Here is a 16,937-nt window from a genome sequence, read left to right as displayed (position 1 = left end):
TCACAGTTTAAAACCAATAGTGGAAAGTGGGCACATAAACAGAATACCCTTCTCTTGGTATACATCACAGTAAGATATAGACATGAATTCAGTCTAGATCTTGGATTGACTTAGTGTTGCCCTCATAACCATCAACAAACAAAGGTGGATTTGGAGGCATTATTTTGGTGCTGTTGGCTTTCTCCAAGACCTGCCTCAGTTTCCCTGGGATACATGGTGAGACTCCATTAACTTAGGATGCCTCATCATTTGCCTGGGCTTGCTTCTGGCTCCTCCCACAACTTCTGGTTGAACAGGTGCTCTGGAGTGGATCCTTCTAATCAGGAATCAGTGCCTTGCTTCTTCGACATCTGTGGCTCAGCATTATGATGACAACATACCTGTGTCCCCTCTGTCATCATCTCTGAAATGATCCCTTCTATTCTTTACTCACTTATCAGTTCTTTGATGGTCTTTATCAAGTTATTTCTGTGTTCCAGGTACAGTTCCAGGCACTACAAATACTCCAGGAGCAAGGCGTCCCTAAGTCAGCCTCTCGAGTGCTGCATTCTAGTGGGCAAGACAGATAATAGATACGTAATGCTAATGTCTCAGAATTGCAAACAAATTACAGGGTTATTTGGGGACCACACCTGATGGGAGACTTATCCATTGTTCACATAGCTTTTTGGTGCCTCTTGGTCCGTTAAATATTGCTGTTTCACCATCATCCAGCACCTATACATAGACATACTTGGCTGCTAAAATCCTATTTCCCTCATTGAACCCAGGGACGTGGAGATTTTGAGACACCTAATGTGCCGTGCCCTGCCTGTCACCTCAGTCACAGCACAGGTCCTGACTTAGTGAACTGTGACTGTCCACAGCTGCCAGCTGCCACCTCCCACCTCTGCCTTCCAAATCCCAGAGTCAGCCTCTCCATGGCTGAAGCACTGTCTCCTCTGCCTTGTTCCATCAGCCCTGCCTTCCCACGGTTCGGCACAGCTCTGATTCATGAACAGCTTGTTTTTAACAGGTTTTTGCTAGCTCCTATGTTAATGTAGTTATTTCACCTGGACACCGGTTTCCTCAACAGGTTTAGTTGTATTTTCAATCCATGCCCCACTACTGCCCCAACAGGGTTAGCTCCTGACCTAGACCACTTTGTTGTTACTGTTTTGTCCCTTTAAAACAAAACCAAAAAAAAGAACAATTTCCAGGGTGGGTGGGAAAGCCCACTAGTTGAACATCCTCAGTTGTTTACAGGAAAGAATCTGCAAAGAAGCAGCCACATTTCAGGCGGCTGCCGTCCAGCTCTCCTGGCACTTTGGTTATTAATCTCAATGCAGAATAGTGGCTTTAGTCTTTTGCAGATGGGGGTCTCGCTTCTGCAAAAGGCTGCCAATTGCAAAAACTACCATCCCGTGGTGTGCCCCCAAACATCTTATTTGTCTTGATATTTCTTTCACAGAAATACATATGACAGATAAGGAGTCACTAGAGGATGGTTTGCTTTGTGTTAGACAGATATTAAAACAATAAACTACGTTGCCCTGGGATTCCAGTGTGTACACAGGCAGAGAACGAGGCCGAGACGAGATGTTTCTGAAAGGCAGTGAGGCAGTTGTTCTGGGGGAGCTCCCTAGAAACCCCAAGTCCTATGACAGCCTTGACAGAAAGTACTTTTTAATGCTCACATTTTTGTAAGACCAACAAACTGCCTGGTGCAGCTCCCGCATTTAACTCTGGGGCCATGCCTACCTTCCTGTAGCCCTTGGCGGGGATGAGAGAGAAATCCTTCAATGGGCTGAGAACCTTATTTTAGAAAAAATAATTTTTTTGAGCACTCATCTGGACTTCATTTGCTTTCTCAAACTAACGTGGATTTAAAATGGGGGAGAAAAAAGCTATTCTGAGTTCAGACCGAACCTGAACATTTCAGGGGCCAAAAATAAGATCCTGTTTGATTCCTGGACTATAATGGGGACCACTTGATGTAATGTAGCAGGTGTGTGTTCCTAGGGGACCCAGCTTTGTAAACTGAGCCAAGTCAGCTCAAAGTCTGCACGGCTGGGAGTGAACAGCTTAGAAGTGGGAGTAAGAACATCCAGTGACATGTAATTCAAGCTCTGGGGTGGGGGTTCTTGGTGCTTCTTGCACCAAAATGTGCCCAACCACAGAAGTGGCCCCCTCCTCCCCTTGCCTTATTTCTCCTCAAAGAGCACATTTCCCAGTGCAGTGCAGAGAGTCAGGATGGGAAGCTGAGCTTGCCTCCATGGAAGGGAAAAGAGCCTTGCCCAGCTCATTTGAACACGGTCATGTAAACACCTGCTTCACTCCAAAAACACCATTTTCTTAAATCATGTTTTCATTGATGTAAAAGTACTGTCATGCCAGAAGCTATTTTATTGCTCCTGGAGAATTGGGGAGGGGAGTGTTTACAAAGTGCAGTTTTTAGGACCAAATAACACACTACATATTTTCAATCTGTCTCCTTGGGTTTTTTGTTTGTTTGTTTGTTTTTGCATGCAGTATAGGATCTTCATGCCTAATTGCTTGTTATAGAAAAACAAACATACCAGAACCACTTCTATGGGCACACCTGCCCGAGGATATATATCATACCCACCCTTGGTAATTGCTACTAGAATTGAAGAAGCTTTCCCAAAGGTTCATTATTGTTGGCAAACCCTCATCCCTAGTACTGGTTTTACAGAATTCTTAAGCAACAATGTGTTCAGTGACAAGACCTGGATTCAGGCAGAGTTGGGTGTCCATTGTCATGGTATACCAGTGGTGTGACTGTGGCCAAGGCTGATTACCAGGAACATACTCATGAATACCTACCCACTTGTGAGCACCCTCGTGTAAAGAGCCATTCAGACTGCTCCTCAAACAGATGTCTACCCTTTGCCTTTCTTTCATAGAAGTCATCTTCTTGGGACTTTTAAGCTAGTTGGGAATGTTTATATTAACCTAGTGACTGGACAACCTATTTCTGAATGGTTCTCCTTTGGTCTCTTCTAGATGGGAGTTTGGGGTGGGTTCCAGCTCAGGCAAATGATCCATAGGTCCGGATGACACCTGTCCTCAAGGTTTGTGTGGGGAGTGGCTCAAAGGATTGGGATTCAGCCTTCCAAGTGTGGTAGCTGACTCTCAAAATGAGATGGCCCCAACGCCGACCATCTGTACCCACAGCGATAGATACAGGCTGGAAGTGAAGTGACCGGTGCGTTTGCATCTTGTACCCATCCTGTGCACCACTGCCAACCCCCCTCTGAGAGTTTCATGCTCAGGAGCTGCAGCAGCCCCAGAGAACCATGGGAAATCCATCCAGCCTCTGAAGCTAATTTATCTCACTTGCCTTGTTTCCTACCTGGAGAGGCAATTCTCCAAGCTTGCTGTTTCAGCCACCTGTTAGCCAGATCATGAATGATTTAACAATTGAAACTTTGCTGTGTATCCGCACTCGATAAGGTAATTATTTATATAAATTATTTGCCTTTTTTTCCTCTGGCTGCTTGATAAAAGCTAAATTGACACCGGTACAGGCTTTGTCAAACGAACAGATTATGGCAAATTGCTTCATCCAAATTAAAATAGATCTCAGCATCTCACGGCTTTGTCTCCCGTGTTCCTTCAAATGACAGAAAGCACCTCTGCAAATGCCTTCTGCGGTCCCGCCAAGTTAAAGCCTCCCAAGATTGAGATTCATTCTCGTTTTGCTGAATGAAATGTTACAGAAATCCTGCCCGGGGGGGTATTGTCAATACCTGTGAGTAGACAGATCACAAATACGTCTTCTGCACAGTAAAAGCCTATCTCTGAGCATTCGGCAGCCATGGCATTCACCACACATGTCTGTTGGATTAATCAGACCATTTGTAACCCAGGAGAAAAGAGACAACAGCTAACTTCGGGAGGTAAGCGGGAATAATGTGGCAATTAGTTAAAACGAAGGCTGCTGTCCTCGTTCAAAGACCTAACGATGAAAGAATATTCACGTGAGCACTGTGTGTGGGGTTTTTTTGTTGTTGTTGCCGCTTTTTGAATTTGTTTTTAATTTGGGAAGCATTTCCACGTTGGGAACACCAGATTCACTGCTCAGAGTAAATCATCTCTGTGTGTTCATTGCATTTAGTTTCCTTTGTTTTTTATTGCTAGGCGACCTGTGTATTTCTTTTCTAAGGAAGAGACTGTTTCTAACAGAGTTATGAGTGATAATAATATTAATACATTGCTTATATTTAGAAAACAAGTGGAATACTCCCAAATATTATGCGAGTTTTTTATTCAGAGCTCTCAAATCGTGGAGAAAATTTCTTGTTGAAGTTAGTCAAAGGAGCTCATTGTTTTGACAGTAGTTAGGTTTGTGGATATAATACCAGGCTCCCATACCACAGCTTCCCATCACTGGAAGAGTCCGTTTCCCCAATATTTTTGGATTGTGTGTGGCTCCCCTGGCTCCCATCCAGATGTGGAGCAAAACCCCACTGGAGAAGGAAAACAGCTTGCCTTGGACTCTTATCGGGAACATAAATCAGTAGTGATCCCTGTGGCCTGTATCCAATTAGCAGAAAAGGAGCAAAGCCCTTCCAGGTGTCTTGAAATCTCAGAACATAAATATAGAACAGAAGAAATGGCACCTGCCCTCCCCCTACTGCCACCCTCTGCCCCCAACAAGGAGCATATTGAGGTCTCAGGGAGGCTTGTCAACAGATTCCCCTGCAAATTAACTCGGTCCATGATGAATTGGGGCCGGTTTTCTTGGCCGTGGTATGGATACAGGGAGACGAGGAAACCCTTGTACAGGCTGTAGGAGGGAAATAAACACTGAGAGCCCCTAAGGGGCACGGAGAGAGTGGGAGTGCAAAGTTTTTGCCCAGGGCCAACATGGGATGCCTTGATCAGGCAACCCAGCTGCCTAGTTGCCTTGTTGTACAACAGATAAGACCTTGGGCTCTAGTGTCCAGCTGTTTGGGTGCAGAGCATTGGTTTCTGAGCTGTTCTCCATCTTCCTGTTTTCCCCGGGACAGTGAAGGTAGGAGTTCCACCCGGCATGTGTGCTTTCGCAAAGATTTAGTGAGTTAACCTTTGGGTCTGGCAGTTAGCTAGTGTTAGTAAATAGAAGCTGATAGAGCCTACAGTTGAATCTCCTCTGTCCGATCATGGAGGATGGGATGTTGTACTTTTGTCAACTGTAATCACGGCTTTGCTTGCACTTTTCCAGTTAGCATTGTCTGGACTTCTCTCAAGTGAGGTTGAGTCCCTCGACAGTAATGTTCTCTCTCACTAAGCCAGACTTTCTCTTATAATAGGCACCACTCATGAGCAGCATTCTTACAGGTTCGAGGACTGTCCCCCATTTTCCCTCTGTGGCTGAACTATTATGGCATTCTGAGCCCGTCTTACAAGATTCTCAGTAAACATTTCAGTAATTACCCGAGGCCAGCTAATGCTGTAGTTTCCAGAGTCACGGCATTGACCAAAATAAGTCCTTAAGACATCCCAATGGAGAGATGCCATCCAGTGAGGTGGTAAGAGGCGGATGAGTGAAGGGGAGAGAAAAGGGTAGTGACAGTAGCAGCAGCGGGGAGACATTGAAGAACTGGGGAGAAGCTCTTAGGGGAGGAAGTGACATTGGAGCCAACATTTGAGTGAGGGGATCAAGTCAACCATGGGAAAGGACAAAGGAAAGAGAATCTGCAGAAGCCCCTGAGAAGCAGCAACCACGGGAGGCTGGCAGAAAAGTCAGCATTGCAACCTCAGACAGTAAAGATTTAGGTCAATACGTTTAGCTCGGGCAGTCCAGCCCGTCCAGTGGCGCTATCTTTTCCCCCTCCAACTAATGTCCTTTTTCTCTCCAAGTTCAAGTTCTTGCCAGTTCCTTCGACACATCCTAATCAGACCTAGAACAGCCTAGAAACTTCTGGCTAATTTGGACCTGACTAAAACTTTTGTACCATGATGCCGTGTAAAGAGATTCAATTATGGTGCGCAATGTTTTGTGAGTAACTACCACCCATAAAAAGTTAATTAATCAGGGCTGTGTCAATTTCCTCGTGCCATGTCAATTTGCTGCCAGGTAATTAATCACTAATCACCCACCAAGCAGCAGGCTGGGGGGACAATCCGCAAGCCATTTATTGTCTTTTTCCCAAATAAATGGCACGCGCAGCAAGGAAGAAACACATCTTGCCTTTCATAATATTTTTATCGACACTTTTGCAAGTTGTAATAGACTGCGGCAACAAGCAGCTGTAGTTCAATGGAATATGGATATTAAAGAAACAAATGAGCGGAGATTTATAGGACATTGCGTTCCTGTTATGTCAGTTTTGAGATTAAACCCAGCAAATGAACAGTGAAAAATTACTCTTCCATGTGGGGAATGGTGATTAGCCTTGTACATTAATTAGAAATTTTTGTTTTCCTGTTCAATGCATCTCAAATGAGGATGTCCTGTAAGGAACTGTTTGTCCAAAATGTGGATTTATTCACTTCTAAACAGCGGTATTTAATATCAACATGCATTTTGAAATGAAACAAGAGTAAATCCCAAATGTGTGTTTCAGGGATAGATAGACAAGACTATGAGAATCAGAGATTCCAACAAATTAAGTGGCTATTCTGGTCATTTTGTAAATGACTGAATGGGTGGAACACCCCCTTTTTCTCCCCAAACCTTGAAATTGCTGAATTTGGACAAAATTGAGAGCCTTTCCATTTTTGTTTTGACCTAGAACTAAATGTGCTCCTTCATATTAAATTCCCCATTTAATGTCATTGAAAGATAGTGACCTAGTTGCGTATAAATTCTGTCTTAAGCCAATTTGATGTACTTTTGTTTGAGATCCATTTTGAAAAAATAAGCAAACACTTCTGTCATTTGGAAAAAATAATCGCTTTTTTTTCTTGACTATTCATTGTGATGTTTATCACAAAGTGCTGTGCCTCCACAATTGAGCTATAGCTGGCTGTTTATTTCACCTCGGCATATTACCTACTATGCCACTTCTTAATTTATGGTCCAACACATGGAACAGGAGTCCCCCCAAGGGTAATCCTGCAGACCTGTGAACCTGCTGTTGAAAGCATGTCTGCACCCCCAGAACCGTGTGAGCATTTCCTGGCATAAATTACCCACAGAACAATTCAACCCCAAATTAGCACGGACATCTCTCGGTCTTAAACCATTCAAAGGGTGGGGAAAGGTGGCATGTTGGTCCGAAGGGAGAGAAGAGAGGGACAAAGAGAAAGCCTTCTTCTCCATTCTGATGGCACACCTTTTCCAGGGCATCTGGCAACCTCATGCAAATTCAAACCAGCGCACAAATGCAAAGAATAATTGCCCATTACGGCGGCTGTATATTTTTATGGCTTTGATGCAGAATCTGACCCCCTGTTGGCTTTTGCATCTGCTACGCTCCCATCTCTCCCAAAGCTCTAAAACTTTAATATGCACTTTATAACCCTCAAGTATTTTCCACTGGTTTTGTGTTTCTTCTTTGGGGATTTCTGGGCTGGTGATATGATCTCATTTGTGTTTATTTCGAAGGTAAGCACCATATTCGTAAAAGAGACAGAGGGGGAGAACACACGTTTGTCACTGTAAATACACGGAGTGCAGAGCTCAGAGAATGTGGGAGGTGGGGGCTTTGTCTTCGATGGGAGACAGGCAGTAAGCAGTTGACACTTTGGTAAATGGCCCATTTGCCTGGTTGATACACCCACACATCTTCCGTTTAAAAATGTTGATTTGCCTTGATACTTGAGCACATCACAGCATGACTCTTGTTACATCCCTAAAGTTTCCATTCCATTGAGTTCCATGGTATACAACTCCTCATGCCCAAGAACTGAGAGCGTTATTCTACTAACCTCCCCCCAAATATGCTCTGGGTATAAATCGAGCTGAAGGTTGGGAGTGGGTAGGCTAGGAATGTTGATTTGTCAACAAGATGTGCAATTGGTATTTGCTCCAAAAGCTCTTGCCCTGTTTTCTTTGAGAGAAACTCATTTTTAGCTTATGAGCTAAATCCAATTTTCGTTGCAGTGATACCAGATTTTTCACTTTGATTCATGCTGGATAAGGTTTAAGAGGGAACCTTTCCAGTATAATGAACCTGTGTTTTTTTCCCCTCTTCCCTTGTCTCCCTCATGCCAACAGCTAAGGATTTATACTGTATCCACAAAGCGACCTGAATCCTTTCCATTGTTGCCCAATGATGGTCTCTTTACATGTTTATTAACTGGAAGGAAGTTCAACTAGAAAAAAAAATCAAACTCCAGCATTAGGGGTTTAGAAATGCCTATAATTTGGTGTCTTTTCTTTCTAACATTGTTCTTTAATTAACAAAGTGGCTTTTACAAACATGGGACAGGGTGACAGGTTTACGGCTTTGATTAACAATGATTTACTCCGTTCCAGAAATGGAGAGGACATTGTGAGTTTCCATTTGGCATTTTGCGTTAGATTTATTAAACATTTATTACCCACTCACTGGATCCAAACTCCCAAACTGGGGCATTGATAGACAATGTGATAACTTTGACTCAACAAGCGATAGGTGTGTCACGTGCCAAAGTCAGCACATAATTGAGATGTCTTCTTTCTATGTGGTTCAAGGATAAAGCCATTTCACTGTTGCTTAATCTCTGCCTGAATCATCTGTCTGGGTAATTGCTTCAAATATGCATTTAACCATGTCCCAGCACCTCCAAGCCAATGCACCTGGTAGGAAAGCAAACAGACAGATCAGCTGTTGTTGGATTTGTCTTGGAATTGACCATTTGTCTTAGAGGAAAGAAAAGAGAGCCACTCGAGACTCCTAAACCAGCTGCACGAGGGTGGGGGGAGACTCCTCTATTGGAGATGAGGTGAAATACTGAAGGCTCAGCTACAAATGAGAGAAGTTAGGGAGTAGAAGGAATGTTATTTTCCGTTGTTACTTGTTGCATACATTGATTGCGCTTGGAGACTGAGATTGGTTGGGTTGCCAGAGAGACTGTCTGGGGCTATGTGAGGGAAGGAACCTGACCTCACAGGCCTTTTAATGGGTATCACCTGTCTGGAGGTTGGGGGGGGTGGCATTTGAGTTCCACTTTTCTCCAGAACAAGAAGCTGATCTCCCATTCCTGACACAGCACAACAGTGAAAGCGAGTTTCAATGAATGAAGGTTTTGCAAGACTTCCAAGTATAATACTTTGATCTAAGTATTTAGATCAGAAGCACACGTGTCCCAAGCGTGGTTGCCATTCCTGGGCCAGTGCAGCACCTGTAAAGTATGGATGTAGAACTTACTTGTATAGGGATCATGGCTGAGATCCTATTGTGGCCTTTGCCCACTGTGTATGTGCAAATCCCGGGCAGGACACTTTGTATGGAGGGCAGTGTCAGGGAAGGCAGAAGGTGAAGAGGGAGTGCCTCTACTGTCCCCGAAGGAGGGACACTAACATTGGTTCTCCTCCTCCAAAAGGGTATCCAGGCACCTGCTCTGTGCTCTGGGCACTCTTCTGAATCAATAAGCAGAACATAGGGAGATCTCTGCCCTCATGGAACTTACATTCTAGCAGTAGCAAGAGTCTAAGCCACTTGATGGCTGGTGGACCTAGAGAGCTTTGTGGCAGATTTCTTCCAAAGGAGATTAAAACATAAATAAAAGAAGGAAGGAGGGAAGGAAGGAAAGAAGGAAGAGAACGAAGAGAGGGGGGAGAAAGGAGGACCAGAATAAGAAGGGAGGAAAGTAAGAAAGGAAAGAGGACGGAAATGTTCATTAATCGTGATGACTAACTAGAGGCTTCGTAAAGAGATCCCTTGGCAGCCTGAGACTGGTAACAAAAAAGAGAGAGGTGAGCAAACCCTCCATCTGGGAGACTCATACTTCCTCCATGAAGCTCTGGTCCAAAGCATGAACTGTGGAACCCCCTTATTTTGCCTCAGGGCACTTGGCCTCCCAAAAACGTGATTTTTAAACCAGGAGTCGATGTGTTCTCCCTCCTCTGTTCCTTTAACCAAGTAGGAATCCCTCTCGTGTGCCCTGCTTGGAGAAACCCCCAAAGCCTTGCATTAAGACCTGCAGCTACCTTATCCTGCATCGGCAGAGACATCTTCCCCCTGCAGCAGACGGGGTCCAAATGAACTCCTGGCTCTATATCCTCAGTGGCTCGTGCTGTCGAGCTTCTGTTGCATGTTGTATCTCAACATCTAAATCCTCCAAGAATTATTGTAAAACCTGCTTGTCGCTGAGAGGGATCTGGTCTCACTCACTGTGCACCGTAGCCAGCGATAATGAATGGGTCAGCATAATTACCGTGTTTCCTCACACAGGCAGCCAGCTGCTCTGCCAGATTGTGAATTTTTCATTTTCTTTATTTCAAAATGCAGGGCGTTCCTATGAAAACTTAATGTTTGAGCAGCAAGACAGACTTGCAGTCAAAGCTGTGCGCTTGCCCATTTTCTCCCCAGTCCGGAAGCAAACGTCTCAGATCTCATTACTTCTGGGCTTTTATGGTGTTCGGAATTATTGGCTTTCCCCATTAAGACTGACACCTCTCTATAATTTCAAGCACATTAGTTGTAACACAAGTCAGGAGACGTGGGTGCATTGGGGGCTGGCAAGCTGAGAATTAAGGACAGCTGTGCGATTTGTCTTTCACGGCAATAAAAAAAAAAAAAAAGGTTAAAAATAACCTGTATGGTCTTTTCCAACACAAATAGACAAAATCATTCTGACTCGGTTCTATGATCCCAGCATTTTGCCCTCCGTCGTGAGAGAAAGATATGGTGGAATCCATGAGAACACGAAGAGAATTCCAGATGATAGCCAGTCTTCAGGTTGGAATCGAGGGTTTTAGTCTAGTCTGTGCAGTTCTGCGAGATATGAAATTGGGGCTTTTGTGGGAGACGCCATGGCCTCGTCTCCCCATCCCCTGCCCTCCCCCACTGCCTAACTAGGACATAGAGTGTCCGAGGACTCCACAGCCGGTGAAGAGATGGGATGGAGGGCTTCTGCTCCTGAATGTGGTGGAGGAAGGGGAGAAGCCCCTCCACGGCAGTTTGGATATAAGGTGGAGGCAACTTCAACACGGCATGAAACAGGACACCCTGTGAGCAGTTAGGTGTTCCCCCAAAATGAGCTCCTGGAGAGAGGTCTGTGTGCACTGATTATCTCCTTTTGAGAGCCTCCCTTGTGGTGGGACGACCTGAGCTTGTATGTTCATATCACGCCCAAAGACACTGTCCCTCCCAGCCTTGCCTGTCCATACAAACACCGCGTGAACAAGTCCTAGGAGAGAGGGAGCAGGGGAGGGGAGTGCACAGAGGAAGAAATCCTTCCAGCCCTGCTCTGTTTTACCTGTGTCTCTCTCCCTCTGGAAAGCTCCTGTTCTGTTAGAGACTGGTAGATGGGAGAAGAAGCTGGGGACAAGGGTGGGGTGGGGGGGAGGTTGACTGGAAACTGCCCATCACGTGGCCTCTCCACAACCTACAACTTCATCCACTTGTTGCTGTAGTGAAGCCACCCCTGCATCCATTCAGGGGTCCAATATTGAGAGCCCACTGTGAATAAGATCGGGGGGCTTCTGCCGACTTGGGGAGGCACGTGCTGGAGAGGCCGAGAGGAGCTTGCCCGTTCTTTGGAGAGAGAAAAGGTAACACACCCGGCATAGCAAGAGCCCTGTGAGATGCAGACAAGTAGGAACAGCAGAAGTGGTTTCCTGAAGCCGGGGGCAGGGGGGGCGGGGGGCGGAGGGAGCATTGTCTCAGAATTTGCAGACCCCCCCCCCCCCCCCGGAGGAAGGACATCCCAGGGAGTAGAATGAAGATCAGGGGTCTCTGGCTTCAGGCTTCATTTCCCTCATGACTCCTCAGCAAGCCATCCTGGTCAGAGAATTTTTCCCCCAAGGAGGAAAAACCCAGCTCACACCCTCTTCTTGAGAGTTGAGTTCCCAGACTTCTGTGTGGTTATATAAGGTTGTTGTACGTGTCTTCAAAGCTGTTAAGTGGTTTGGGGGCTGATGGGTCACTGGTAACCATTTGTTTCTTGGAGCATAAAGGGTTTGCACAGTTACGATACATGCACGTGTCCGTAGGAACGTTGTATTGCAATTTAAAAATTTTAACAAGCCATAGATGGACATCAAGGAAAATGTGGGAAATAAATAAAAACAAGATGGGGAAAGCAGTGTATAGACAACACACACACAGTTCAGCACCAGAGATAACTAAGAACACACTGAAATATGTGTGCGTATGTATACAAAATTATATACATACTTGAACATATATGTACGCATAGTACACGTTCACATAGACGTGTGCATTATACAACACGATATAAACACGGGCATGCATATTCACTCACATGCACGCACGTGTGTGTATACACCATACTCATGTATATTGTATCCTCACACACATAAATATTACACACAATATACATGTGTGTATAGACAGATGACAGATGTTGACAATACAATGCACATACATCTTGCAGTCTACCTTTGTAAAATCTGAACTCTGTGCAGTGAGCTTGCTTCCCGTTGTTAAGAAGTCTTTGTAAATGTTTGTCATTTACCGTATTCTCTTGGGCACAGGGACCACCGCCTTAAGTAGCCCGTCCTGCCTGGACTCGGACCTTGGCCTCCTCCCCGCTGCCCGCCCTTTACGAGCCTGATCCTGGACAGGGGGCAGGTGTCCAGCTTCCGCCTGCAGGGAGAAGGGTCCTGGCGGGGGGGCGCGTCGCCCTCAACAACAGGTGTGCTTCTGAAAGCCTTTGCTCTGCTCTCTCCTTTCCGCCCCCGCAGTGCCCGGCTTCCCGTATCCAGCCGCCACCGCCGCGGCCGCCTACCGAGGGGCGCACCTGCGAGGCCGCGGCCGCACCGTGTACAACACCTTCCGGGCCGCGGCGCCCCCGCCCCCGATCCCGGCCTACGGCGGGTAAGTCGGTCAGCCTCCCCCTGGCGGCGGGCCTCCCGCACCGCCCCCTCCTGTTTGCGAGCGCATGCTGGTCTTGACCGCCCCACCGGAACCCGCCCCAGCATGCATTCCGCGCGCGCCTGCAGTGGAGCACCTTGCAAAGAGTATTGAGAAATGAATGTAATTTGTCCTGTCATGGTTGGTGCCTTTAAGCATTCTACATGTCACATGTTGTTATGTAAATTCTCTTTGAGACTGAATGCTGGAGAACAGAGAAATGGTTACAGCCAAAGATGTATTTCTGATGATTGCAAACATCTGGTTATTAAGGAGGTTGGATCACATTTGCCCCTTGAATCTGGCCATGGAGGGACGCAAAGTTTCCAAACATAAAATTCGCTGGGGGGGAGGGGGCGGTTGGGAGGGGGGGTGGTCTTGCCGCCCTCCCCAAAGACACCTTGCACTTCAAAGTTTATGAACCCCTGCCTGAGAAGAGAAAATTAGGTGTGGGGTCGAAAGCAAAAGTTCAAAGAAATTGGAAGTAAGACTCGTTTCCATTGGATTTTCCAAAATGCGCATTTGCTTTCCTTTCCCCTCTGCAAGGAAATGCAAGTTAACGTGTTCCCCGTGGGCAGTTTGGTTTTTGTGCGCATGGACTTTGGCGTTCCCAGGTGAAAATCAAAGAGGGCTGGTGAACACTAAGAAACAGTGGTACTTTGGGCTGCAGCCCTGAAATGCTACCCTTTCTTCCTGTTAAGGTATCCTCCTGGAACATTCAGTGCCCTGGAGTCAGGGAGAAAGAAAGAGATGTCTCTGGTGGTCCTTGGGGGATGTTTGGAATGTTCGGAGACATTTTGGGTTGTCTCAGTAGGAGCAGCAATCTAGTAGGTAGAGGCCAGGGATGCTGCTTAAGATCCACAGTGCACAGGACCCCCCCGCCCCCAACACAAAGAGTCATGAGGCCCCCAATGTCAATAGTACTACTCAGAAAAACTCAGCTGTGTGCAAGACAGTTTGGCTCAAGGCTTTCCTGGCCAGTGCCTGGCTTTCTGGTCTGTAGAAAGAATACGGTTGTATTCCAGACTGTACCAAAAGGGTTAATGCATTTTTTATAGCTCTGTTGCTTATAAATTTTTTAGAAAACCTGAATGAGCCTAGATCATCTCTCTATTATACTGATGACAAAGGAAACCACTCTTTTTTCATTATTTATTCATATCTCACCCATTGCAGAAGAGAGCATTTGAAGTGTTTCAAACACAAACGCAATGAGACAAAGTTAAGAATATAAATAAATGAAACTCGATGAAATCATCAGGAAGGGAAAACACAGGTAGAGAAATCAGTCAGTGTCCATTGTTTCTTGTGTTGTGATTAGACTTAGGTCACTTCTGAGTTTCTTAGTGGACAAAACAACAGCACAAATTTCGTTTTCACTGGAATGATGATAGATAATAACAAACCAAAGATAAATTCACCATAAATTCTCCCCACCCTCCAAAAAGATGCATCTGTACATCCTAAGCCTTAGATATATGACCATGTGATACAAAGAATCATCGATAGTGTAATCATTATCTCCAGCCCCACAGTGTTGAGCCCGTTTTATAGATCCAGAAATGCAGAAATAAATACATGTTATTCCCAAGGTCACACAGTAAGTTGTTAGGAAGGGAAAAATCCCCCACCAAGTTACCCTGTAGGCTCATGTAATTACTAAAGCAAGATTCATAAACCATAAACACAAAATTGCATGTTTATACCACATTAGTTTGTCTGAAAATTATTATCTTATCTTAGTAGACAGTAATTGTAGCTTTTTGGTACATGTACCCTCAGTATCTCACTACTATACTGAACAGGAAAAAAAAATAAAGTAAAATTATACGGCTTATCCTCACATGAACTATTTATAAAAATCTCAAAATAACACACCTGCTGTAAAATCGAAATTCTCTAACTTAGAATGAACTTGTTCTTTGCCGGGGATAACCGTGCATAACTAATTAATGCCACATTCACCAGGGAGACACATGGGCATCTCCAAATGGTGAAGCACTGTGTTTGTGACTGCTTTAGACATGACTTAATTTTAATATTCCAGCAATATGCCTAATCATTTTGGTTATAATAGTACATTGTGCCTCTTTGCTGGTAATATTCTGAGTGGAATCCTGAAACCGCTCTAAGTAGTAAGATGAAATTCTCAGCACAGGAGGAGGTGGGGGGGGGGAAGAGGAGAAAAGGCTGGGGTCCGCGTGTCCATGTCTGCAGGTTCTATGAGAGCAAAGTGTTGGTGGAGAATAGGAAATTCCGCCAGGGTGTTCTTGCTGTATTACAAAGTGCCTGGAGTGCGCTGGCCCCAAATGAAAAAGTGTGAGTCCAGCATCTTAAGTGAAGGTTTCCCTTTCCCTTTGCTTGTTGGCTTAGGCTGCAGGAAATTGCACAGAGGCAGCTCCTTTTGGAGAGAAGAGTCGGGGGCAGCACAGAGCAGATCCTGGCTGGAGTAGTGAGAGCCCTGGGCTTGAGTGGAAGCAAATAGCAGAGAGGTTGGAAGAGGTTCCTGTTTCCAGGAAGTGACATTATCAGGATTCAGGGGGTCCAGGAGATAGTATGGATTTGTAGCTGTTTGTCTCCGAAGTCCTTTGGGGGAAGATTTCTAGATTTGACTAATGTCTTTACTCCAGTGCATTTTAGCTTAACATCTCTTTCTGTCTTGCCCCTTTGGAGGAGTTTCTTCCCGTTAGGGGCAGGAGCACCATATAAGCTAACAATTTCAATCAATGTGATAAGTGATAAGGTGTGGTGTTGTGTGAGCACCAAGGAAGGCCCCTTAGCTCAGTTTTTAGAGAAGGCTTTCAGGAAAAGAAGAAATGTGGGATGCACTTAAGTCCAACCATTTCCTAAATTGCCACGTTGAGATCTCATTCCATGAGTCTCCCTCGCACCCAGTGATCCACATCTTTTCTACGATGTCATCTAGCAAGCTGCATTTGTTACTATTTTCCATTTGTTACCTGTCAAAGATTTATCTAACTGCCAACCTACACCTCTCTTCTTCATGAAGTATGCAATATGAATATACCCTGTCACTGAAATCCCAATAAAAAGTGTGTCATTTATCCTATGTCCATGTATGGCTTCCATATTGTTTTCCCAAGATAGTGAAAAAAAAAAAAATCCCACATAACCCCCATAGCTACTTTTGTGGAGTCTTAGGTGACCCTTGGATGTACCCAACATCAAGATAGTCACACAGGAGGATTCACCAAGGATGCCTTCTCATCCATCCACTTCCTTTTATTGATTTCATTTTCTCCTCCACATCCTGATATTTTCTGAAGTTCCTCCCAGCAAGTAAAGAGCACAGGTGATGGAGAGGCCCTATTCTCTTCTTTCTCACGTAGCTAAAAAGGAATTTCTTGGGACATTAATATGTGATCATTTTCCCTAGAGGAGGGGGTTCCGTTTGGACCCTGGATGGATCACAGGAATGAGTAGAAAATCTAGACCGAGCCAACCAACTCACTATTGACTACCAACATTAACTGAGTGAGGATGGGTGATGAGTTAGAAACCTAGTGTGTGACCCCTTCCTGGGAGGCACCTGTATTCCCCACATGCCACAGAGTTGGCTCTAGACAGTGGCACGTCAATAGCGTATAGACTATGTGTATCATAAATAAAATATCCGTTAGTGAATGGTTTCCCAGAGCACTCAATGGGCCGGGTCTTCCATATTTCTCCTTGCCCTTGATCCTGGAGTCCATTTCGATTGAGAAGCCACAATGTCCAGTCTGTCTTCCTGTGATTCACATTTGGGAGAAATTGCACATTGGGTAATTGCCATCCAAGGAATCTTGCAGACTGATGATCCGTGGGTGGAGGTGCCGGAGGTGGTAGGTAAAGGGGTTCGAGACACACCCACCAGATTCAGTACAACATCTCGTACTAGAAGACGGCAGCTAAGCCCCAATGCCCTCCCAAAGGAACCCCCTGAGACTGGCCTAACTGAATTCTTGTTCTTAATTAATTAGC

General features: G+C 45.3%; 1 protein-coding gene across 4 annotated transcripts in view; it reads left to right on the top strand.

Annotated features, from left to right (window-relative positions):
* Positions 1-16,937, top strand: part of RBFOX1 (RNA binding fox-1 homolog 1) — a 348,785-nt gene that overhangs the window by 281,004 nt on the left and 50,844 nt on the right. For all 4 annotated transcript variants that reach the window (XM_047087515.1, XM_047087514.1, XM_047087516.1 and 1 more), the window contains one exon: positions 12,788-12,920. In XM_047087515.1, coding sequence (XP_046943471.1) covers positions 12,788-12,920 — 133 coding nt within the window. The remainder of the gene's footprint in view (positions 1-12,787; positions 12,921-16,937) is intronic.

This window comes from Lynx rufus, unplaced genomic scaffold, assembly GCF_022079265.1.
Source record: "Lynx rufus isolate CCGP_SWC_20201006 ecotype Redwood Valley unplaced genomic scaffold, mLynRuf1.p SCAF_23, whole genome shotgun sequence".
In the NCBI taxonomy this organism is placed as follows: Eukaryota; Metazoa; Chordata; class Mammalia; order Carnivora; family Felidae; genus Lynx; species Lynx rufus.
This window is presented reverse-complemented; position numbering and strand designations above follow the sequence as displayed.